This window comes from Curcuma longa, unplaced genomic scaffold (assembly GCF_044706935.1).
Source record: "Curcuma longa cultivar G26 ecotype Majalengka, Jawa Barat unplaced genomic scaffold, ITB_CL_G26_1.1 utg3290_np1212_1714210_RagTag, whole genome shotgun sequence".
Taxonomy (NCBI): Eukaryota; Viridiplantae; Streptophyta; class Magnoliopsida; order Zingiberales; family Zingiberaceae; genus Curcuma; species Curcuma longa.
The window spans coordinates 854,207-879,770 of NW_027435602.1; the positions used below are offsets into that span (position 1 = coordinate 854,207).

The following is a 25,564-nucleotide window of genomic DNA, read 5'->3' on the forward strand; positions in this document are numbered from 1 at the left end:
CTCCATAAATGATTAAAAAGGAAACAGATAACAGCTTTCGAAGTGACTCATTAGATTATAAAAAGCGGAGTAAGAACCTTGAAGTTGTCAAATCATGTAAATACCTTATTAGCAATTGGTATGCGAGTTTCTTTTTGTTTGTTTTGTTCTCCTGCATTAACTATTGTGTGACCTTGGTAAGAATAATGGGAATCACAGACCACCTATGGCATGTGACCATCTCATGTGTCGTTTTCCCAACAACCACTGAGGGAAAAAGTAATATCACAGTAAAGGGAAGTCAATAACTGATCCTAGAAAATATGAAGTTCGATAAGAACGTTCTTAGTTGCCAAATCGAATATCTCATATTGTGTTAATAAACGAGCTAGGATACATTCCTTTAGAAAAGTAAGTTACATTAGATTTTATCTTCGTTATTTTATCCTATTTACAAAGGTTGCAAATAATATATATTTTACAATTAGAAGATATTTAAAACACTTAATTTATAATTGAACTGGCTAAAATTTGATTCAATCAAATATCTTTTATAATTGAACTAAAGTAGCGTTCCTTCTTGACTATGCTACCTGAACTGATCCATATGATCAGGTCTTAACCAACTCACTATCAGTTGTCCGACAGCAAATATATTATCATTGAAGACTTGTCGAAACTAACCTATAATACGTGTGCTATGCATGAGCTTTAAATTTATGATAGATATCTAGGTTTGTCATTCACCTGAAGCTGAAAATCCAGTTGTTTAATACCTGAGACATTTGCACTCAGTTTTGAGGACAACTGTGCTAACCCAAGTTACACCTAGAGCAGACAGTAACATGCCTATGCCAGAAGACATCGTTGCGCTTCTTAATCCCTGACTATCGTTGTTGAAGAATTCACATTATGTTGGCAGTCAATCTCTAAACCATAACCATATGCATGAATAAGAATGCTTTAACATGACAAATTTAGAGGATATCATGATTGGTTGTTGCATTAGATGTTGGCAGTCAATCTCTAAACCATAACCATATACACGAATAAGAATACTTTAACATGACAAATTTAGAGGATACCAAGACGGTTGTCGGTCTTTGTCTGCCAGTAGACCAAATCTAGGCAAAGCCTCTGAGTCCTCACCAGGCACCATCTTCTGACGGTTGAGGATCGGTGAAAGCTGCGGTTGGGAATCTTCCAGGTTGGTTTTTTCCAAGAGGGAAGTTCCAGAATGAGTCAGAATTCTCATAAAATATATAAAACAAAACTAGGGAAGCCAGAAAGAGGCCCACTAATATCAAGTAGATTTGCCACTCTGTACAAGAAAAAAGACAACAAAACCTAAAATGTTAAATGCCAGGATTATAAAAGATGAGAAAGTTAAGAATGAAACAGAATGATGTACCCTTCCAATCTGCAGGCACATCGAGTTTGGTAAGCTTGAACCCCCATTGAGTTGAAGTAGAAATAACAACCCTGCATGATCCACAAGGGACTGTCTAGATAACCATCTTCAGAGTGAAACTCCAATATTTGTAAGTGTAAATTGACAAGTCACTAAAAGGAAGAAAAAGAAATTTCTGAATGGTGCAATTCTCAACTTGTCCATTACCACCCATCAGTTGCCTTGGTATGCATACAATTTTGTGTTTAATTGAATTCCTACATTAAACAGGTTTATATATTTGAGCAGTTAGTATTTGCATATTCATAAACCATTTTTTATTATATTGAAATTTAAACATCTTGCATTGCATATGATAAATATTTTCCTTCTTGTCTTGAAATAAAAAACTTGGTAGCACCAAAAAAAAACCATAACCACCAACACGCTGTATGTCTAGCTTACTTTAAGCATGTAAACAGTGTCCATACCTTTCTTTGGGAGCAAATTCCAGCAACGAGATGGGAGTGCCAAGATGAAGCTTCTTACTCAAGTGAGAGATTGACATTGAGTTTACTTCGACTACGCACATATCACCATCTTTGGTTCCACTGTTTTAAGAAATGATAGCCAAACGTTCATTGGCAAAGGAATGACATGTATAAGCTAAGAAAATCTTCAATCGATAATAACTTGTTGGCATGTACAAACAGGTTGATTCAACATTCATCATACTCATGGTAAAATTGTTGTTCGGAGTATAGGGACTACGGAGCATGGAATTTGTGTGATGATGGTAAGACGGGCTAATAAGGGAGAAAATACAATAGCACTAATACAATTTGCTGTTGTTTCATCTTGATCTCTTTTGTTTCCCTGTTCTCTCCTCACACTGTCCCCTCTTTGTCTGCACCAAGAGGTATCTAAACAATCTGATCCACACTTTTGTTCTTCCTTGTCAGTTGTCTCTCTCCTCCCTTGGTTTTTATCAGCTATCCCTTCTCCAATCCATTCTCTTCTTACTCCACTAGGTTTACAACTGATCCAATACCTCTTCCATATCACCTGTACCATTGGAAACCACCAGCTACAAGCACTTGCTCTCTTTTATTTCCACATCAACCCCGACTTCTCCATTAACAAACAACAGTCTATGCCCACCACCAGTATTGCACTATCCGAATGGCCCTCTAGACCCTCATTGCAACTACCACAGACAATACAAACCCCTAGGTACCTTGCACCACCGTAGAGAATGTCATGTGCCAGGTAACCAGGAATGCTGAGATCCGTCACCTAACAGCACTGTCTTCCCCAAGTCAACCACAACCGACAGCTATGATAGTCACCTTGCACTACAACTGGCCTTTGTTGTGATTTATAAAGGGATTTGGATCACTATGTAATTGATTCTTCTTTGATTTATGATATTTTTCCTCTCTACAAGTTTTGAGAATTTGAATTTGTTATGGATGCAATTTTGGTGCTCACAACCTTTTGTCAAGTTTAAATGCTTTGAACTCAAAGAGGTGATGCACAAATGACTTTCTAGAATACCCTAAAGATAGTTAACTAAAGATGTGTGTGTTTTTTCATGACAAGTTTACCACTTCATAGTGACCACACCCTAGTGCTTATAGTTGCACCTTTGTATTATTGTTTATCAAGGCTAGGTTCAAGGAAGGATGACCAGGATAATCTCTTGGTAAACCATATTTGACATAGTTATAAAGTCAAGGGATCCCACTTAGTCTTCATGTAAGAAATGACTTCTCTCAAACCTTGTTGCTTTGAGTGATTATGTAACTTAAAGGATCCAGTTTTGGTAGAATCTAGGTAGAAATCCCTTGATTACTTGTAATGGAATGGGTTCCCCACTTGGAAATAATCAAATTTTTATCATATTTGCTTTCTTCTTCCTTAATCGGGGATCGAGTCGAATGACATAGGAGGATCCATATAATCGATCCTACTTGGTGGGATAAAAATTGATTGTTGTTGTTTTGTTTTCTTTTTCTCCTTCCATGAATCAACTCCATCCTTTCTCACTAATCCCTCTTTCCTTTCAGAATAAGTAAACTTAACCTGACAGAAGTTGGCCTACGTGTTCCCTATGCTAGAGAAACTTGAGATGTTCAAAGCTCTATAACTACCTCAGAAGATGTGAACGTCAGATCATTTGTAGTTAAAATATAAAACATTAGAAAAAGAAGATTTATCCCAAAAATAATAAAAAACAAAGAAATGATTTTAGTCAACAAGAACAGACACTTGAAAAGACAAGAAGTGCTCAATAGCAATCATATATCTCAAACACAAACATGATCTGAAATTTGAAGTAAAATCTTTTTGTAAGAGGATATAATACAGACAGAAAGGCTAGAATAGAAAGAGAGAAAAGGCGAATAAAAAAGAAAAACTAAAAAGAGTGAAAGACCAGGAAAATATAAGAGTTCAAGATGACCTTAAAAACCTCCAGCACACAGCTGATTGTTCTTTATGTGAATTTGATTTATCAAATTATTTGTTGCATTTTATTAGGGGTGAAACAAGTTTTACTTCTCATTAAAATTAAGTACCTGTATGGACAATTGGAGTACAAATTGCCAAGAGCACTTACAGTCCAAGGTATTTCCCATCCAAGCTAATTGAAAGAACAGAAATAGGCTTTCCTATTAGCTTCTTGTAGCCAATTCTGTTCCATGTACTCATATCCCATACTGTAGTTACCACTTTACTACCTATTTTCAATCAAATAAAATATTCAGAAAATTAGTAGTAATTGTAATGACTTTGTTAGGTTGACAGTTAGCTACCTTTCTGGACAGTGCAAAATAGGAAAGGTTTGGTTCCATCTCTAGAAAATTGGCAACACTCAATCTTCTCATCCTAAGAGAAGCAATAGAAAAGGCATTATAAATTACAGATCTCAGTAGTTTGTAAACACAAAATACAAGATGTTGGAGAGAAAGCTTACTGCAGTGCGAGTTAATGAAACAAGTGGAGCACCTTCAGTTATCTTCCATATTCTTGCAGAGCCATCAGTAGAAGTTGAAACTAAGAATTCTGAGTCTAAGCTGGTAAATAAAGGTGAATCTGGTGATAGTACAAATTTTAAAGTAACCTATCAAAAACTCAAAATTAATTAGTTAGCTCTTAGCCAAATTAATAATAACAGTTTCTCCTAGTCACAAGATTTAATCAGTTACTGAAGTTCCAAACTAACAATTACTTCCGCAACTCTAACATGTCATAACTTCAAGAGTTTTCAGCTAGTTTGATGTCAAGTTCAATCATGTTTCATCTCCTAAGGAATTCATTGCATTTCAAAGCATTAATTTTTAAACAGTTTGATATTAATCTCATTTATTTTCTGCATCAAAAGCTTCTGAAGGTTAGCAATCATACGTCTACCTAAGGCACTTCTGATCAGAACAATATTACCAAATTATCCCATATGTTTATACAGCAATCAGAGTACGTAAATGGGAAACAAAATTAAATAGAGCAGACCCAAACTTCAAGCTGCTTGTTATAAAGAAATCTGTCCAACTTCTGGGCGGTTGAAAAATATGCAAGCAGACATGATGCACTTCGCATCAAGTTCAAATAGAAAGTAATGCTGGACTCAGATACTCTCTTATATGCAAGAGCATATCAATTAAAAGAAGAAACATGATAACGGGTGATGAAAAAGAGGTGCTTTACCTGATATCCATATCTCTAAATGATTTATGAGCTTTTGGCTCATCCAAGAGCAAATTCAAGGTTGGCCAATGAAATATTCTAAGATGTCCATCCTGAAGTTAAAAGAAAAGCAAAATACTTTCAATGTTTAATTAAGTAGATGTGGTAGCAGAGCATCAAAACACATTCAGTATATGATTCTGTATTACACATGTTGTATATGTAGACTAATGTATACCAATATAAAAAGGGAGAATTTTAAAGATTCTTCCTAAACATCAGAAGAACTTTCTTATGTTTTTTTTAATTCAATCTATATATTTTAATTAATTTGGATTTCAGTTTCCCACTAACCTTCAAGCTGATACCATTCACCATCTGCTCTATCTTTACACCATGTCACTTGTTTAACAGCCATTTCCTCATTGCACTTGCCCACTACGATGGCATTTGGTCTCTTCCAATTTCTCCCCGGTAAGTTTCAATCCAGAATCATCTTAAGATTTATGATCAGCACTTAATTCTCCTAATGGAATCATCTTCTGGCTTTTATTTTACAAAGATGGTATCTCATGATATATGGATATCCTTTTTCAAGTTTCTATTAAACTAAAGACTATTTCTCCATGGATAAAATATCTATCAGTATCCTAAATCAAGATTTCAAGGTATAGGAGGTACCTGTAACTATCAATATTAGATTCCCGTGCATAATTAAAAAAAGGGCAGCGCCAAGGCTCCCCCTTCTATTCCTGTGCATAATTATGGCAAAAAAGTTATATGTATCCCTTTGATTTTCCAATTGTTGATTTTTTTTAAAACATGATATATGGACGTTGATTATTTCCTTTTTAAAGTGACTATTAAACTAAGACTATTTTACGAATGGATAAAATATTCATCAGTATCCTAAGTCAAGATTTCAAGCTATAACCATCTGCAAGTCTTAAATGCTCGTGCATAATTATGCCAACAAATTTGTATGTATCTCTTCATATTTGTCTTCAAGTTTTTTAAAATTAGTATTCATGCAAAGTTTGATATGTACATAAGGAACTAAATATCCCTTTTTCGATATATTTATACACACACACAGAATTATAATTCATGAAGAGTCTAGGAAGAGAGATTATACATACTTCTCCACCAACAGCAAATTTCAGACCATCCGTACTAAACGCCAAACATTTCTGAATGCCAATGGACTGGATAGCGGGAAGATCTTTGGCCACAATTTTTATACTCCAATTGCGATAATCTAAGTCATATAATCTGCAAACAAAAGAAATGAACTGTTTTTTGAAATTTCTCACTGAAGGTAAAAGCCAAAAATAAACAAACAAATAAACTTGTTCTACATAGTTGACGAGGAGAACGTGTAAAGAGAAAAGGAATTGCAAGTTCTGTGGTAACTTAGTAAACTAAGATTTAGGAGAAAAATATTTATTGGGATGTTAAGTTAGAGTAAGTGCAGAGATTTAGGTAATGAAATGCACAAAAAAAAAACTGATGGTACGCATTCAAGGATTCTTTATAAATTATATTCTTAAGGATACTTTTGTTTTAGAGACTGAACTGATGGTACGTTTTTGAATCATAGATTTGCTTGAAATTGAGAGAAAATATTGTTAAGAATCTTTATAGAAAATGAAGGTTGGTGGTAAACATGTATGTTCATATAATTTTTTTATTGAAGATCAAATAAGTTAAGGAGATAAAAGTAAAAATTTTCTAACTAAGATATTTAGCAAAAACTTGAGTTAGAAAAAAAAAACATTATATTTGATAAAAGACACAAGTGATAATGTACATACTAGTAGTCATGGTTTGAAATCTCATACCGTGTTAGGTGAAACAGTTGAAACCAATTTAGTAAATCACTAAAACTGGATACCACTATGCACCAAGGTTCAAAATCTCAAGTCGTGCCGTAATTTCGGTCTATTCCAGTATCGTGTCGATGCTCCGATGCATGATGCTAGTGACAAATTAAAATTTGAAGAAGGAAGGCGAGGAAGCAAAAGGAAGAAGACACTATTCGTATTGAGTGGTATCGAGCTTCAATAATTTATCAGAATGATATATTCCGACCATTTCATAGGGGCAAGGTATAAGATTTAAAATCCTACTCGACATAGACAATGTTTCTTTTTTTTGTTTCATCCTTTCCAACTTCAATCCATTACCGACATCATGCATCGAAACATTGGCATGATATCGAAACAGTATCGTTCGAGTCAAAGACCAACACTTCGACATGACTCAAGATTTTGAACCTTGCTAGTAGTACAACTATTGGAGGTGTAAGGTGTAGGAAAACAAAAGAAAACTTAATATCATAAAGACGTTTGAATTGATTTGAATATTAACAATGATATAGTCTTGCATTAGATCTCAACAGAGGGATAGGATCCATGTAGCTGATTCTAAAGTTAAGCAAAGCATGGTTAAATAATGGTGATGATGATCAATAGAAAATTTTCAAAATCCACTCAGATCTAGTGAAAATTGCTGAAAAGGGAATCTATAAGTACCATAAAAGATGGTTCTGGAACAAAGAAAGGTTTTTGCATAAACATTGAGGAAATGTAAGCTCATTAGTTCTTCTTGAATTATAGGATTTGCAGTACAGAAAGTCGTATTGCTTATAATCTCTGAAGGATATTTTGACATTATTGAAACCTAGCAGTCATTTTTCAAGAAAAAAAGTATCATATTGAATTTTCCCTTGGAAATAACTCAAAAGGGATGGGCTTTTAATAATGCAGTAAGTACGACGGGAAATCTTGATCAGGATTCAGGAGGCAACCTGTGCAACTCACTGGGAGAAAAGCCATGGCAAGTAAAATCTCAATCATCATGCACTGAAATTTGGTGGAAGTTGTTTTCCATAGGATACTTAATGGATAGCCTCATATGCATTTCACAGTGATGGTGTTGCATTAAGTTCTAGTCACCACAAATAGTGGCTGTTTGACTAAACTATCTATGATAAAGTTAAATTAGCTTCTTCTTTTTTTTCCCCAAATATCTAGATCTACGTCAACGACAAAGAAATGTGCCAATCAGTAGTAATTGCCCTAACTTTTTAAAACCTCCAAACTGCAAAAAGATGGAAATTTTCACCTGCAGCCGCTGGCCGTGGAGCAAACGAACTCATCCCCGCTAGGGTGCACCGCGAACCCCAGTGGATCGCCTCCCTCCTCATCCCTGATCACGAACCTCGCCTACGACAACAGCATCACTCTTCATCCACGTCATCCAGAACCAACGGGGACAAGAAAGCGAAGGGCAGGGAGGCGAATACGAACCAGGGGATCGGGGGAGAGGGAAGCGGTCTTGGCGTCGAACTCGAGGATGTCGATCACGGGAGGGCAGGAGCGGTTCCTCGCCCTCCCCATCACCAGCAGCAGCCGCTTATCCGGTCCCCGGATCCACGCCGCGCACGTCGCCGGCCCTGCCGTGTCGTCGCCCTCCATTTCTCCCTCTTCCGATTCACCTCGATCTCCCTCGAACAGAAAAGGGTTTCGATCCCCGCGTCGAAGAATTATCTGCTAGGTGAAGGTGGGTGTGGGGTGGGGTTGCGCGAGATAAGGGACGAGGGATATTCGAGGGGCGATATCGCCGTGATGGCATTTTATAGCCCTTTGTTGCGACCGTGGGTCAACGCCATGCTTATCAAGTTTTCGCTTGGGATTTAACCGCGTTCAGCTAAATGCCTTTCAGTATCTCACGTCGCTTGGGATATATTATAATATTTATATTTTATTAAAAATATTTAATAAACAGATTAAATCAACGTTATAATCATTACGATTTTATAGTTATCATTAAATAAATTAATATTATATTATGTTTATTTTTAAAATACAACACTATTATATTATGATATTGTATTTTGAAAACTAACACCACGATCATCGTGGTGCTAATTTTTATGATATTATATTTTAAAAATCATACTACAGTGCGGTGTTAGTTTTCAAAACCAACACCGCATTGGTGCTAGTAGATATCAATTTTGACATTCGATTTATTCGATTAAATTAAGTAGGTCGGTTTAGTTTTGAATCGATTGTTCATCCCTACTAATGAATGATAAATGAATAGGATTGAATTCATTTTTTAGCAGTTATGATTTCATAATTACTATAACATGATTTTTGAACATGTTAAGTATGTATTATAGTAGTTATAAATTCATAAATGCTACAACATGAATATTTTTTAATATTAAAAATGTTGGATGCATTATAACAATTATAAATTCGTAGTTGTTGTAAGTGTAGTAGCTATGAATCCGTAGCTTCTAAAACGAGTTTGACTAATTCAGAAATTAGGATTTAAGGTTTAGGTGGGAGAGAAGAGTACAAAATAATACTAGAGGATATTTGAGTAAATATACACGATAAAATAGTGAGATGAGTGATAAAAAATTAAAATAGAATGCTCATTTGATGATTTGAAAATAAAAAGACATCCTTTTTTTTATTTTTACCCTTAATTATTTATATATCGCTTTTAGACTAGCTTTGTAATTTAATATTTAAAATATCAATGATAAATACATTTAGAGATGAAACTATCATAGCGTGGTCGATCATATTACTTTAATATTTGGGAATAATTTTAAATCAGTTTTACTTGATGATTTTGTTAGGATTTACTATTATACCATTTATTGTAGATCATCAGACAATGTCAAGCTTGGATGAATAAATTAGAGAGAAGTATGTAGCAAGTAAGGCTTTTATCCCTTGAAGATTACTTTGAGAATATGTGCGGATTGTATGTTTGGTCAATAGGAAGATTTCATAGGAATTGTTGTTCTTATTGCTTTCATTCCAATAGCAAGTTATTTTGGTCAAGTTCTTTGTTTTCCCTGCTATATGCTAAGCACTGTTTATGTTCAATTTAGTAAGTTCTGTATAACCATTTGCATGATCTTGACACATGAACTTTCACAAAAGAATATTCTAGTTATATTACCAATAGTCTTTACAAGAACATGATCCTTGGGAGAATCTGTGGAAACGGTTCCGATCCCGGACAACAATCACCCTGCCATATATCTGCGAGAGAAGCTTGGTAGAAGCATGGCAGTCATCACAAACACGCAGGTTCTTCACGATTCTTATTGGAGTATTTGGAGGGGTACTGATAAGGCCAAACGCCATTGCCAATTTCTCACTATGATAGTTAAGCACAGTCTCCTTCTCTTCATCATCTATGTTCAGAAACACACCCGACGTATCAGCGACATGCCCTGCCCGTTTAAGCTTCTCTAGCATCTCTGCGATCATCGCTTGAATCTGATCATGCAGTGGGTGTGAAGCATCATCCATCACAAACTCATGGACTACTCCATTTACCTCGATCGAGCTAATCCCGGGCACCTTCTTCATTCCTGTATCCTTCATATTTTTCCTTACTTGTGCAACATCATTCCATCTCCGGTCGATTGCATAGATATTCGAGAGAAGAATACTGTACCCACTGTTGAGGGGTTCCAGCTTAAGCAGTTCCTTTGCAGCCACTTCTCCTAATTTTGGGTTCTTATGAACCTTACAAGCAGCAAGAAGTGCTCCCCAGACGATCGTATTTGGTTCGGTGGGCATTCTACAGATCAATTCATGTGCTTCATCGAGGTTTCCAGCTCTACCAAGAAGATCAACCATGCACCCGTAATGTTCAACCTTGGGAACCAATCCATATGCATGCTCCATGCGATTGAAGAACTGATTACCCTCTTCCACTAGGCCCGAATGGCTGCATGCACGGAGCACTCCGATGAATGTGACATCGTTCGGTTTGACATCGTGCTTCTCCATCTCGAGGAAAAGGCTGATTGCTTCATTTCCATACCCATTCATAGCTAGCCCATTGATCATAGCATTCCACATGCATACATCTCTATCAGTTGTCTGATCGAATACTGCATAGGCAGCATTAACATCTCCACATTTGGCGTACATGTCTACCAATGAAGTGGCGAGCACCACATCCATTTCTATTCCTTGCTTATCGATACACGAATGAATCCATCTTCCTCGATCGAGCGCTCCAGCCTCAGAGCATAGAGAAAGGAGGTTTACCATGGTTGTTTCATTAGGCCTTAGATTCAAACCTTTCATCTGGCTGAAGAGATCGAAGGCTTGATTGATGCAATTGGTGTGTGAGTAGCCTGCAATCATAGCAGACCAGACCATGATATCCTTCTCGTCCATGCGATCAAACAATGCTCTTGCACTCCTTAAATCACGGCACTTGCAATACATATCGACCAATGCAGTGCCCAAAACCACAGATACCTTGAAGCCATGCCGAAGTATGTAGCTATGAAGCCATTTGCCCAACTGCAACATTCCAGTCGATCCACACTCAATCACTAAGCTCAGCATTGTGATCTCATTGGGGAACACGTTGTTATCTCGCATCTTCGCGAATAGCTCCATTGCAGCACTCAAATCCTTGCAGCGAACGCAACCGGCAACCATAGCAGCCCATGATGCAGTGCTCTTTTCATTCATCCTGTCAAAGACTCTCCGAGCCGCAGAAAGACTTCCACACTTGACGTACATATCAATCAGGGCAGTGGTAGCATTGACACTTGGGGATTCCTTAGCACACTGTTCTTGATCAGATATGTATGCACCGGTCGGCCCTTTTTAATGTCTCCGGCGTCGGCAAAAAGATTGAGCATGTTGATAATGGCCACTTCATTAGGTCGAATACCCGACAGCAGCATGTCTCTGACAAGATCCATGGCTTTGCCGAACAACTTACACCATGAATAGTTCCTAATCATGGTGCTCCAAGAGACCACATCTCTCTCAGGCATTTCATCGAACACCTTCACGGCACAGCCCAAGGCATCGCAGTCCGAATACATCTGCATTAAGGAATTGTGCACGAAGACATCCCAATCCAGTCCGGCCTTGACGACGAACCCATGGACCTCCATGCCCTGGCGGATGCTCGACAGCTGCGCGCAGGCCTTGAGGACGGAGGGGACGGTGAAGTTATCGATTCCGGCGCCGGTCTTTCGCGTGTGGGCATAGAGCTTCAGCGCGGAGAAGGGCGAGCTGTTCTTGATGTAGGAAGTGATGAGGTGGTTGATTTGCAGTTGAGGTGAGAGACGGGGAGCAACAGCAGCAGCAGCAGTTTGGTACTGCGTGCGGATGATGTGCGCGTGGAGTTGTTTGGTTTGCTGCAGCGTTGTAGCAGCGAGCTCCTTAGGAAGTGGCGGTGGCGGTGGCGGTGGCGGTGGCGGTGGATTGAGAGACGAGACGGGGAGGGTTTTGAACTGGGAGGAGAGGAGTGGGGAGACGGGGCGTTTGGTTGGGGCGGCCATGACGTCCATGGCGGATACTGCTGAAGTGCATGAAGGAGAAGAGGATTGATCGGTAGATGCTAAATCTAAGCGTAGAACCGTGGGCCCGGAGTTCAGCCATTGTACATCACACGCTAGATTTATCAAGTTGTTCTCCTTTCAATTGATTATTATGAAATAGATTTATTATTATAAATAAAAATAAAATTTTAATAAAATCGAGATAATATTTGGGACAGATTTATTATATAATAATCCTATAAAATTATTGAAGTGATAGATTTATTCATATTTTTTTTATTGTCATATATAAGTAAGTTAATTTTTTATATAAATTATCTAAATCTATTTTTTAAAAAATAAAATGAATCAATTATATTGATAAAAAGAGATTATTTAAATACGCTTAATATTATTTGATAGGGATATTGATAACATGAATCAATTATCTAAATCTATTTTTTTAAAAAAGATAAAAACAACCTTTTAATATTATCTGATAGGGATATACAACAAGGATATCCTTATTTCAAAGGATGGCTCACAGGAATAGGAACTTAAATGCTCTGAAGAACATTAAATTATATTGTTAGCATTGTCTTTGTATCCTACTTTATTTCTAGAGCAAAAAGAAAGAGAAGAAAATTTCAAGTCAGAAATATTTTTGGTGCAATCATGTCTTAGGGTTTTCATGACCGCTTTGTGAGAATCCAAGAGAAAATGAATAGAAAAGCTAAAGCCATGGCTAACTCTACATACATGTTAGGTAGATACAAGAACCCTAGGGTTAGGGATTTAGAGTTAGAAAAATCAAACTTTGAGGTCTAAGCTTGATGATATGAAAAATACCTTAGATTATCATATTAATAGATTTTGGGTGTGTCAATGTGTTTGGATTCACCAAGGCCTCTATGCTTAATCCAATGTGTCATTCTTCATTGTTTTTAGGAATTTTGATCTCTTGGATGCTCCATACCTTCCTTCATCGATCACCTATGAGCTCACCTTGTTACATGTCATTGAGATATCAAACCAACAACCGTAAAGTCCACCTTCCTAAAAATTTTCAATTTCTTAAATGTCCCAATCATCTTTTATCAATTGTCTCTAAATCCACCTCATTATAAATCCATCTAACATAACCATTTAACTTGACCGTATCAAGTCATCCATGATAAACTCCATCATGTCAATGCGCATTACATAGGATAATTCATTGGCTAAAAAATGTCAAACCAATCACTTTGGTGAATATTCAAAAATCCCTCATTTATTTTGAAAAAAAGGTCGAATTCTCTATCCCAGATACCCTTACACAGTAGGCCTTAAACGATCATCTATGAAAAAATAAATCAAACTCAGTTCACCATGGTAAAAAAGGTATTATCTCAGCTAATTGTCACTCATTTCAATAACAATTGAAATGTCTCCTTAATCCATTTGCTAATTGTCCTTCAAAACTACAACTTGATGTACGGACTATCCATCCCTCCAAACTTTTCTCCCTAATAAAATTATAAGTGATAAAATAAAAAACATTTAAAATCTTCACGACACACAATCATACTTATACTTTTGATCAAATTGTTATTTTATTAAATACAAATATCTATTCATAATCATTCTTGTATTAAGTCCTATTTGATAAGATAGTTGAGCTAAAACTAAGTCGAACATAAAATAAACTAACACATTGAATTTAACTTTTTTTTCTTTACGAGTTTGATTTTTATTTAAATTTAATTTGAATTCGATTCATTTAAATATTATCAAGTTTAATAGTGAATATTAATCCTGAATAATTCATATTTTTTATTCATTAATATTAATAAATTAAATATATGTTTTAATTTTATTTCTGAGTTATTTAAATTTATTTATTTAATTAGAATATTTAGTGCATTTATAAATAAAAAATCTACTAAAAACATCAAAAAGCTCCCTGCACTTGTATAAGAACAGGAATCCCTGCCTATTCAGTATCATGGAATCCTCCGTCTTCTCCGTCTCTTCCTCCCCCGGTCTTCGCTGCTCCCGTCCAGGTACGATCTCCTCTTCCTCTTCCTTTTTGTTGGAATCCGCCGGATCCAGGAAGTAGGGCAGCACACAAGATAATCTCTTCCTCTCTCCCATTGCCGCTGGCCATTGCGATAAGCCGATTCGATCACCAGTCTCAGGTGATCCCACTTTAGGTCTTGGTGACTACGCGGACGATGAAGCTACCTGGTGAGGGAATTGGTCTCGATTAGGTGGGGTTGGTCGATCCGGCTCCATCATCCTTGTAGCTAAATGTGAAAAAAGCACACACAAAGTTCTCGCGTGATAAAAGAATTGGAAATTAATAGCAACTGTTTACCGGAGAAGAAAACCTTCAAATAATGAAATTTAAGGTTTGTTAGATTAGATTAATAATTAATTCCAGTCTTTCCAGAGATACTTGGGATTTAACTTTGTTCTTTTTGTTCGATTTTTTTTTTTAAATTCACACAAACTCTATGCTAGATAAGTTATTACGTTCTGCTTCGAGCAGTAGATGGCAGGCGGTCGCAGTCTTAAAGGTGCTAAAAAGCTAAAACAAAACGAGATTTCTTTTGATGGCTGGATAATAGTAAAGTTCCAAACGTTTTTAGTATGTGGATCATGTGAGTTGAGTAACAATAATGGCATTTATATATAAATGCCACTAAAGTTAGTCTAGGGTGCAGGGAGAGAAGATCATTACATACACTAGGAGGATATCATTTGATTATGTAGCATCTAACCGTTTATTTTTGAAATCTTTTTAACTGCTACTAGGATCATTGTGATTTTGATTCCATTTTCAATATTTTCAAGTAATCATTATGCATCTTCAAGTATAATCCATTTATTATTATGCGAAACATTTTTTTGAGTGATGCACTTTGTTCAAGAAGCCTAATAAAACTGTGATTTTATTTTCTTTTCATTGTTCACTTTGTTTAATTGAATCCCATAAGGATGAAAAACGTTAAAGATTTAAATTTTGAGTCCACAATAAGAAAGTTTTAGCAAACAGGCCAGAACTGAGGAGATCATTCTTCAAACTATCCTCAACTATATGTTTCCATAAGGTATAAAGTCTTTGCTATTCACCATTCTGTGGCTGAATTGAAGATAAGTTTGCAGCCATCTATTAGTCAACAAGAGTAAGATAATTGATGAGATCATAATAGAATAAAGAGTGAATTGCTGAAATGGAGATATCTTGTGTGCTTGTCCTCTGCCAGTTAGGCTAGAAAGAAAAAATTTTACATGACTGTAGCAGGACTAGCCAGCCTTTATGGATTACACTGTTGAGCAATTAGATAACAATACATACAAAAGTTATTCTAGCATAGATGATAATAATGTGTGAATTGACAGAAATAATTAGACAAAAATACTTTTTTGGGAGGGATTAAGTATAGCTTTAATTTATCATGAAATGGGAAAAATAGGTTTAGATGATCGGGCATGCTCAAAGATAATCGGTAGTTTCTATGATCACACGAGTTGAATTGGAGATGAAGATGTAAGGTATAAGAGGAGAATATATCTAGCTGAAGTAATAAAATACTAATTTAACTATTTTGAATACTGATAGTGATATAGCTTTTCATAGAGGATAATGGAGTGATGAATTGGAACTAACCTTAAATAGTTGAGGTGATATGCAAGTTGATGATCATGATGATGGTGGTGCGGTGATAATGATTGAGCAGGTAAATCATTCAGTGTTAATGTATCCTAGTGTTAGAATTGGAATTCAACAATGGTTTGAGTGGCTAATGTAGCAAACAAGCGAACATTTGCATAAACATCGTCCAATTTAAGAATATAAAAAAAATTGGGCATAAACAAGGTTGTACTAGTGCTTCTCATATTTGACATAATGTGTGAAAATCGATAAATAGTCATTACTCTCAAACGGTTGTCTCCAAAGAGAAGAAAATGTTAGTGAGGACTTGCTTCTTTTCCAAACACCTCTCTTTCTCAATATCTAATGTTTCCGTAAATGAATCACCCCATATTATCTTCATAGTTGTGTACTTCACACCTTCGTGATGAAATTCAAATGTTGCAGAGATCTCAGCTATATAATATTCTTCAACCGATGCTCATCTTCATTTGTTGTCTTGGGTATGAGTGTATATCATGTGAGCTAATTTTGGCTCCTACATGTCTTCTTTCATTTCCTTAATCAAACCATTTTCTACTCTATTGGAATTTCCTAGCAATTAGGAGCTTACTTGTGCATGTTTTGAGCTGAGCATGTATACTGACAATAACTTTTTTTACCAATTCTTTTTGCATTTATTAAGTGCACCATCAAGATTAAACTTTATTGTTCCTCTTGAAAATTAATTTTTAAGAACTGTTAAATGGGTTATAAAAATTCTGCAGTCATTATCCAGGAGTTCTCAGTACTGGGTTCAAATATAAAGCTCAATGTCTTCTCTTGGAACATCAAAGACTATGGTTCCAGAAATATATGTTCTATGTTGGGAAATCAAATATTAAATGTAAATCTCAATCAATAATAAGTAACTCACTTCAAGATCGCTAGTTCTCTTGGTACTAAATTTGAATTGTTTATTTTTTGCATTTAACACTGTTTAGTATTCCTCAATGACCAACATTTATAAAGCTTTCTTACTAACTTGAGTTTTTAGTTTAATATGTGATTTAAATTATTTAACAAAATGATATTCTTTCTTCTAGGTTCTGTGATAGTTTATAGAAACCATGTCACGTGTCATCATTTTCTCAACTCAACCAGTTTGGCTTCTAGAGGGAACATGAAACTGATTTTAGGTCAAACATCCATCTTTACCCAGAAACAAAAGAATCAGAAGGTATATCCACAATATTCTGTATTTTTTCTATCTCACTTCAATAAACCTTTTGTATCTGTCTTAGGTTCTATTGTATCAAAAGAAAGAAGCTCCAATTCTAGCTGAAAGGTAAGATATTTTGACCAAGTCATTTTGGTACTAGTATTTGATACAGGTATTATGACTCAGACTTGGGTACTAGTATTCAATGTGAGTGGCGATATAAATGTGACATGATTATTTTTAAAAACTTGTAAATGTGTGATGCAACACCCCGAACAACTCAACTCATTGAAAGAGAAAAATATTATTAATTGAAAAATGATTCAATACAAGGGATCCTAAGCCCTTTTATAGGTCAGCAATGAGATCAATTCTATGTAAAAATGTCTTGGTTACCAAAAAAACTTCCAACACATTCTCCAAATAAATTCAAATTTTTTTTAAAATAAATAAATTAACAAAATTTTCTAAACTAAACCCAGTTGTGTCTATGACTAATTGAAACATCAAACGTCAACTTGGAGTAAATGTTTGATAAGAGCATGGAGATGGTAGATAAAGAGTTCAATTATCTATGCCAATCATTGCAGTTCAAATTTCACCTTTCTGGTTTTGTCTGTATATATTTATAATTTACTTTCTTTTATGTCAAGTGTGTATATATAATTTACTTTCTTTTGTATCAAGTGTGTACGCACTCTGATTTTTAAAGATTAACTCTCTTCCATTGTTATATTTGATATAAAGTTGCTATTTCTTTGGTTTGGATTGTCACTATACAATGGAAGTAAAGGCAAGGATATTAATTCTTCTATAAGACGATCCTTACAATTTGAGTGTTGCTTTTGTTGACACCAGCAGGTCCATTGAAAAGGTATATGAATCCTTGGCCGAAAGACTTGGTTCATCTCTTGGAAAGGTTCAAGGGCTAAATTCAAAGTAGGTTATTGATTCTTGTGTTATTATTCAATTACTGCTTGGTGTTAATTCAGTTTGTTGAGTGACTATACAATATACACAGTTTTGTTGTATATAAAATAGGTCTCAGTCCATACAAATCAAACCTAGAATTTTGACATTGTAATAAATTTTGTAGGATCTTTTGTTCTGCTGACAAAGCTATGCATGAATTTCAATCTTGCAAGAAGCCTGTTCCATTTTCGATTTGCTCCTTAACTTGCCTTAGGAAGTGATTTCATTGGAATTTGCTTACCCAGTCAACATGAGGCAAGGTTTGCCTGCAAATTGAAATCACTATACTACTACTAGAACTACCACCAAGATTCCACATTTAGTAACACCAGCAATATTTGGTAATTCAGATTTGATTCATTATGCTCTCTAGGATTTTGTGTGGACCCTCATAAAGTGAAATATGACTATTGAGTAGTGACAATAATTATTTGGGAAAAATCATGATATATGGAATCACTAAACAACATAAGTGTGCTCAACAAAAATGTGATGAGTGAGAAGAACCAATATATTGTTGGTTATTGTAAAAATTAGTTGAATTTTCATCAATCATAATGATCAATATAACACAGAACAAATCTAAAGGTATTATTTTACCAACAAAGGGATCAACTGCTGCTCCATCTCAGTTAGTGACCTTGATTTCTTGGGTGACATAATGTAACAAGTAACAAATTGATTGAATGTGGTTATTATTGAAATGGAGAAAGATTAATACCTCCAGGTAGTGCCTTCTACCTATGTTTATTAATCATTAATGTAAAATTACTAGTAGATCCTTAGTATTAGTATTATATGGTATTTAGATTTAGGTTCTTAAGTCTACAACATTCATCCTTGTACTAGTTTTAAAATATTATTGAAACTTAGAGCTTGCAAATCTATTCAATTCTAGGACTCTTTAAGGATTTGATTTGTAGATTTGCTAATTAATCGTTAGAGTTGTGAAACAAGTTGGCAATTTTATTTGATTGCACTTTCTCTCTAATGAAGTAGTAATTAATATCTATGTTGTTTGTTCTTGCACTACGAAGAGATTAGATTATCTTCTAGTTGAACATAGTCACCTTATATAAATTGTTTATTTGGGGGACAATATTAAATTATGATATGCTCCCATAAACCTTATAAAATTGTAATGTGATAATCAAGTTATTTGATCCAAATGAGCATATATGTTGCTAAGTCCATTATCTTCTGTCTTTGTACTTGACTCAACTATGACAAGCTACTTGCTTTTCTAAGAGGATAAATTACTTCGTACAAGAGCATCATAATTTGATATGGACAATTTATTCGAGGGAGAGCCTATCAAATCAACATTAGTGTACTTAATAATTAGAATATAACCTATATTATGAAACAAGAGACCTTTCCTTGAATCATTCTTAAGGTACTGTAGAATTTGAATCATTCTTAAAGTACCATAAATTTCTGAAAGGTGTCTCTCCTTGAGCAAAAAATCCATGAGATTGCTTCATATAGTCATTGATGTCACCATAAAAGAAGAAATTCTTAATTTCAATGTGATGAAGAACCTAAGAACCTAATATTATTAGACAACTTTAAGGTGAGAAAGATTCAAATTGAAATAATGCTGGTCACTGGTCATGAGAGAAAAGGTGTCAAGGACCAACACTAAGGGGATGAGATTATAACTAACTTGAATTCATCTTGGATTGCTTTGAAGCATACCAAGACATGTCTTGGCATTGTATGGTACCAAAACTGTTTCATTCTTGTTGGAATTGAAACTTTGACACAAATGATACTTTAAACCTTGGCTAGTTTATCTCATACAAAATATTTGGTTTTGCATAGCACAAACCTTTCTAGGTCCTATGTGAAGAATCTGAATCTTAAGGTGCTGTTGACATATGTATTTTGCTTCAAATTTCATGCTGTAAATTTCATTTTATTCTTTTTATATTTCTTATTCACTATTTAGTTGCATTATGGATTTATACAAGTAAAATTTTCTTGGTTCCAATTTAAGAGTTCCAAATTGTCACACCTAGTCAAGGCTACAAGAGTTGTTGGGAAAGGAATTATCATTATACTTTCATAATTTCGTTCAACGTTGTAGTGAATTTCCTTGATAACTTCTCATGTTGTAGGTATATTGTTGGTTTAGCTGGTCCTCCTGGTGCTGGTAAGACCACTCTAGCCTCAGAAGTAGCTTGCCGCTTAAACAAACTTTGGTCCAAGAGCGTTGTTGAAATTGGTGAGGAGGCTTCACCTCATGAAGTTGTTGTTGTTCTTCCTATGGATGGATTTCATCTCTACCGCTCCCAGCTGGATGCTATGGACGTAAGGCTTTGTGTGTTTGATCCAAATTTTTGTTTCTTACTGGTGTTGTGGCATAGAAAGTTTCAACATTAAAATGATTTATTTATTTATTGCACTGGTAGAATCCTAAGGAAGCGCATGCCCGAAGAGGAGGTTAGGTATCTACTTTTTAAAAATTAATTTCAAGGTTCTGATTACTGAAACATTGACCTTGAATTTGATACAAATAAGCACCATGGACATTCAACCCAGAGCTGCTTCTTAAATGCCTGCATGCTTTACGGAAGGAGGTATTTATGCACCCTTATTCTTGTATCACAACTCTCTAAAGTTATCCAATATGCTCCTTTAAAATAAATCTAGTACCCCTGTATGATTCATTAGATAGAACCCATTGTGGCTAAAACATATAGTTTTGTGATGCTTTACATGAATATTTTTAAGATATAGAATGAATTTTCAGGGACAAACATATGCTCCTTCATTTGATCATGGAGTTGGTGATCCAATAGAAGACGATGTATTCATAAGACCCGAGTAAGCAGTAGTATACACTTGAACCATTGGGTATCTTTTTGTGAAACCACTGGAAGCATGTTATATAATAGACGTGGTGTAACTATCTAATTTGTTCTATGAGAAGTTGGAAGGGTTTCTTTGATTTACTAGGTAGTGATAGTTCTTCTGAATCATTGTTGAATATTTGAGTTTCTCTTTCACCTTGATTACCCTGCTTATTTGCCCATGTGTATTGGGCCTATTGGCACTATGTTATGTAATCAAACTTGTCTATCACACACATGATACATATTTGGCTGTGTTTTGGTACATGTAAGAATGGGATGTCAATATAACCTGTGTTTTCTCAACTTTTGACTTTGGCTTCGCAGACACAAAATAGTGATTGTTGAAGGGAATTACTTATTCTTGGAAGAAGGAATGTGGCAGGATATTTGTTCCATATTCGACGAGAAATGGTACGCTTGTCCAGAAAACTGTGAAATGGATGAATTTCACATTCATATTAATTGCACAAATAAGTTGATGAATCAGTCATTTCAATTTGTGATTTTCTTGTTTTTGTTGGAGACACTTCAAATTGGAACCATGGGTGCGGATATCAGAACAACAGAACACACGTCTTAGAGGAGGGCATGCATAGAAGATAATTCTTTTGAGATTAAACTTAATTATTACTTAAGCAAATATTATATAGTCAGTTCTTGCCATTAGGATTAATTGCAATTATTCAGGGAGTCAAGATTGACTATAATTATTTATTTTCCTTTGCTGCTGATGCTGCAAATAAACATATAATATTACTCCCTCTTGAAAGGCTTGCTTGTCCTGTAGCATGAAATCAGAAAAGTTTCAATTGTTTTGTGGAGGCAACGTGGTTCACAATCTTGACATGGGCTGTTACAAGCATTGATAATATCGAGGAAATTGATTATGAAATGATGCAGTTTTGAATGGAACTGTTGTGTGAGTTCAAAGTTGGATGTGTGTGCCCTCCAGGCTACGGTGCAGCGGCAACGACGCTCCAGCAGTTCCCAAGCACCCACAGTTTAAGTCCCAACTATGATGCACTACAGGTTGATTCCTCCCGTGGGATGAAAAATCTGAGACGTTGACTGTTGGGCGACGAGACGCTTGCACTTCCGGATTTACCTTGGTGGCCGGTAGGAAATTTCCGTGGGGCCGGGCCGGTCACCTCCAGAAATTCGAAGAGCTGGATACTTGGATTAATAAAAAAAAAACTTGGACGTGTGAGTTCAAAGTTGGATGACAATGTTAATGAATGCAGGTGTGGAATAAGTGGTATGACGAGGGGTGTTAGTTTGTCTTGTTGGGAAAAATATCTTGACAGGAGCGTATCTTGTGTTGATGTGGTAGAACTGATCTCTCCCTCGTTCTAGCTTTGTTTTGTTAGAGGAGTATTCCTCTAGAGCACTAGGGATAGTGGAAGAGTGCATTAGTGTGAATGGAATAGAGGAGGCCTGCAGGTGGTGTAGGAAGAGGTAGGGTTGGAAATTTGGTTTCAGATTTGCAAAGTAGATCTAGGGGGGAGGGGAGATTTGACATATTTATAGTTTGAGAATTGCTTTTTTCCTTTTTGTAGACAAGATTAGAAAGTGTGGTGACAATTTACTTGCATTATTAACAAAATTACAGTTGTGGGTGTGTGATTATTTTTTGTTTGATTGATAGAGAGAATGATGGAAGAAGAGTGCAATGAGATTTTTTGGTCTGTGTGTCGGTTTGAGGCACCTGCCTCAAATGAGTATAACATGAGACACTTGCATTAGTGCTTTCCTCTCCTAGACATCGTGCCCACATATTCTAGATAGAGATTTTTGAGGAGTTGCAAAAGTCCCTATGAGGATGTTAGGGGATTGGGATGATTCACTTGTGGGTGACTTTAATAACTTGTTAGAAACACTACAAATTGAAACCACAGGTGATGATATCTATCGTTGTTTGAATGGTAGAACATTTATCTTCCTAGAGAGGGATTGAGAGAATAAAACTATTTTGAGATAAAACTTGCTTGATTATTGGTATTTAAATTTAAAGAATAGCTATATACGCCACCAGATTCTTTTACTGAGCCCTTGTAATAAAATTTGACCTATCATAAAATAACTCTTTCTAATTCCTTGGTTCATGGGATCTTGAATTGATGTTAGAATTAATTATGATTCTTTGAAATATAATTTAAAATGCATATAATAATAATACAATTCTTTACTGCTTATGGAGCCACACTGGAAACAAACATATACCATTTTTTATTCAGTTAACTTCTCTGATAGATGCCTAGAACTTCCATTTACTTCGTATACTAGCAAGTCTTGCTCAAATGTAAAGTTTATCTTTGAACAACCATGGTCACGGCACAAACTTAGCCTTGTTATTATACTAGCTAAATCCTTTGTTGAATAACTTCAAAATGAGCCTACTGACAAGATTCTTTTTTCTGCAAGGTTTATTGATATTGACATTGATGTATCTATGAAACGGGTCCTTAAAAGGCATATCTCTACAGGTTAGTTATTTGGATGAATTCATTCTTTATTCAGTGATAGTGATACATATCTTTCATGTTTGCTTATATTTTGTTCAGGAAAAGAGCCAGATGTTGCTAAATGGCGGGTAAGAATATAGTTCTTCAGATATCGCTTTTAATCTTTTCTTCTAGTTTGTTGATTGAAAACTTGAGGAGCTTGTGAAAGCAATTTAAGAGGCAAGAGCAGACCTATCTTCTTTAGATGCATGGCCATATGACACTTAAGCAACTTAAATTAGCTAGAGAGATGTCGGTGCCGAATCTCAATTTTTATGCAGGATGTACTGAGGAGATAAAAAAAAAAATCAATGCAATAAAAATAGTTTGAATAATTTGAACTTACTAGTGATATTGTTGCATAAATCTCTATAGAGGTATGAGATTCATGCAGTCAATTTAAATACTTGGGACAAATACAGCTTAATGATGATGTAACTAAGAGGCTGGCTTTTAGTCTTCTCATCAATCCAGCTCTTTATTGATCTATACATGCGAAATTGGTATCCATTCCCCTTGTCATTTGAAATCTTTGTTAAATACTTGATACTTGATGTTCGGAATAAGTCTGTGAGTGTGAATAGGTTGTTAAAAGATTTTTTTTGATGATGCAGGTAAAATTATCCACTAATTCTAAGGGTCCATAAGTGGATGATAAGTTTTCTTTGAGATGAACAATGGGAATAGAGTTTAATATGTGATCTGAGTCTAGTCATAAATTTGAAGGCAACAACATTGCATGAGAGAGGAGGAGAGAACGTGGAGAGAGAGAGGAGGTAATTCCTTAATCTCTTAAAATCTCCACTAACTCAATCAAATATGATTAAACCGAACTATCCCAAATGCAAACTTGATTGAGTTTTAAAGTGTCCAAAATGAGTCCAAATAGAACCCACCTTGCAGTCACGTAATTCTAGTCACCATATCTACTTGATGAGCTCCACCTAAACCTATACCGACTTCAGTTTGACCCTAAAACTCAAAATAGTGGTTCAGTTCACCTTAATTAGTTGTCTAAACATTTGAAAAATTAATTCAAAATGTGAAAATTTAAGTACAATACAATTTAGGATCTAATAGAGGGTGAGGCAAGAAGCGAATTTAGATATTTTTAAGAGAAGATAATGACAAAAGCACAGCGCATGTGGGTAATAGATAGGTCAGTTGAAGTTAAAACTTAGGTGAACCAAGTGACACGAAAACTTTCAGGCTACAAGGAGACGATGTCAAATTGCACATCTCTTAGCAAGGTGTACTGCATTTTGCTCTTATTATATAATAGATTGCTATACTCAAGATTATCTATTAGTTGATATAGGTATAACTTGACACAAAGCTATTGGTTCAGATGAGTAAATGGTTTATTAGACCCGTGTTCAAGATAGCTTTTTTTATGATTTATCGACATCCAATTTTGTAAACTAGAACCAGCAGCTTACAAGATCATACCTGTAACTTCACAAGGCAAGGTTAGTTTAATATAATGTCCAGTTTACTTTAAGGTTGTCATTGATAAATCGAAAAAGGTAACAGTGGATGTTTAGTTCAAGTCCAGTGACAATATTTATTTAGATTGGATAAAATGTGATGCAGTTCAAATATTTAATTAGTTTGTAGCAACTATTCTAATCTTGTTGATTTCGTCAGTATTTTATGATGTTTTGCATATATATTTTCTTTTTCATATTTAAACACAGTGACTTTATTCTAATCTCGTCGATATTGTCTACCTATCAACTACCAGAGCCAACAATTTATGAACATTTCTCTATTTGCTCTTATTGATCTTTCCATCTTCTTATTCTGTTTAAATCAGATTGAGTATAATGATCGGCCAAATGCAGAGCTCATAATGCGATCAAAGAAAAATGCAGATCTTGTAATAAGGTCAGTGGATTTCTGATGCAAGTTTTTATGTATTTATCACAATAAAATAACCAAATATGACAGGAATTTCTGTCAAAATTTATGTTTCGAATTTATTTCGATAGACAAACTAAAGTGAT

At 35.3% G+C, this 25,564-nt stretch overlaps 2 protein-coding genes and 1 pseudogene across 3 annotated transcripts; 1 reads left to right on the forward strand and 2 right to left on the reverse strand.

Moving 5' to 3' along the window:
* Positions 1 to 909: 909 nt before the first annotated feature.
* On the reverse strand, positions 910 to 8,628 carry LOC141820471 (SEC12-like protein 1). Its single transcript, XM_074707797.1, has 10 exons — positions 8,368 to 8,628; positions 8,183 to 8,283; positions 6,196 to 6,328; positions 5,078 to 5,169; positions 4,347 to 4,446; positions 4,186 to 4,258; positions 3,990 to 4,110; positions 1,861 to 1,980; positions 1,391 to 1,461; positions 910 to 1,300 (listed from the first exon to the last, which is right to left on the reverse strand). The coding sequence occupies exons 1-10, from the start codon at positions 8,533 to 8,535 to the stop codon at positions 1,125 to 1,127; spliced, it is 1,155 nt and encodes a 384-aa protein (XP_074563898.1). The 5' UTR covers positions 8,536 to 8,628; the 3' UTR covers positions 910 to 1,124.
* Positions 8,629 to 10,041: 1,413 nt separating this feature from the next.
* LOC141820435 (putative pentatricopeptide repeat-containing protein At3g08820) lies at positions 10,042 to 12,419 on the reverse strand (annotated as a pseudogene).
* A 1,932-nt stretch (positions 12,420 to 14,351) lies between these two features.
* On the forward strand, positions 14,352 to 25,564 carry LOC141820342 (putative uridine kinase C227.14). 2 transcript variants are annotated; one of them, XM_074707634.1, is made up of 12 exons: positions 14,352 to 14,431; positions 17,112 to 17,245; positions 17,310 to 17,353; positions 18,086 to 18,166; positions 20,320 to 20,512; positions 20,614 to 20,644; positions 20,723 to 20,781; positions 20,955 to 21,028; positions 21,382 to 21,468; positions 23,479 to 23,540; positions 23,619 to 23,647; positions 25,375 to 25,564. In XM_074707634.1, the coding sequence occupies exons 1-12, from the start codon at positions 14,374 to 14,376 to the stop codon at positions 25,459 to 25,461; spliced, it is 939 nt and encodes a 312-aa protein (XP_074563735.1). In that variant the 5' UTR covers positions 14,352 to 14,373; the 3' UTR covers positions 25,462 to 25,564. The 2 variants fall into 2 exon arrangements, with proteins under 2 accessions (XP_074563735.1, XP_074563736.1); XM_074707635.1 differs by having other exon boundaries at positions 18,089 to 18,166.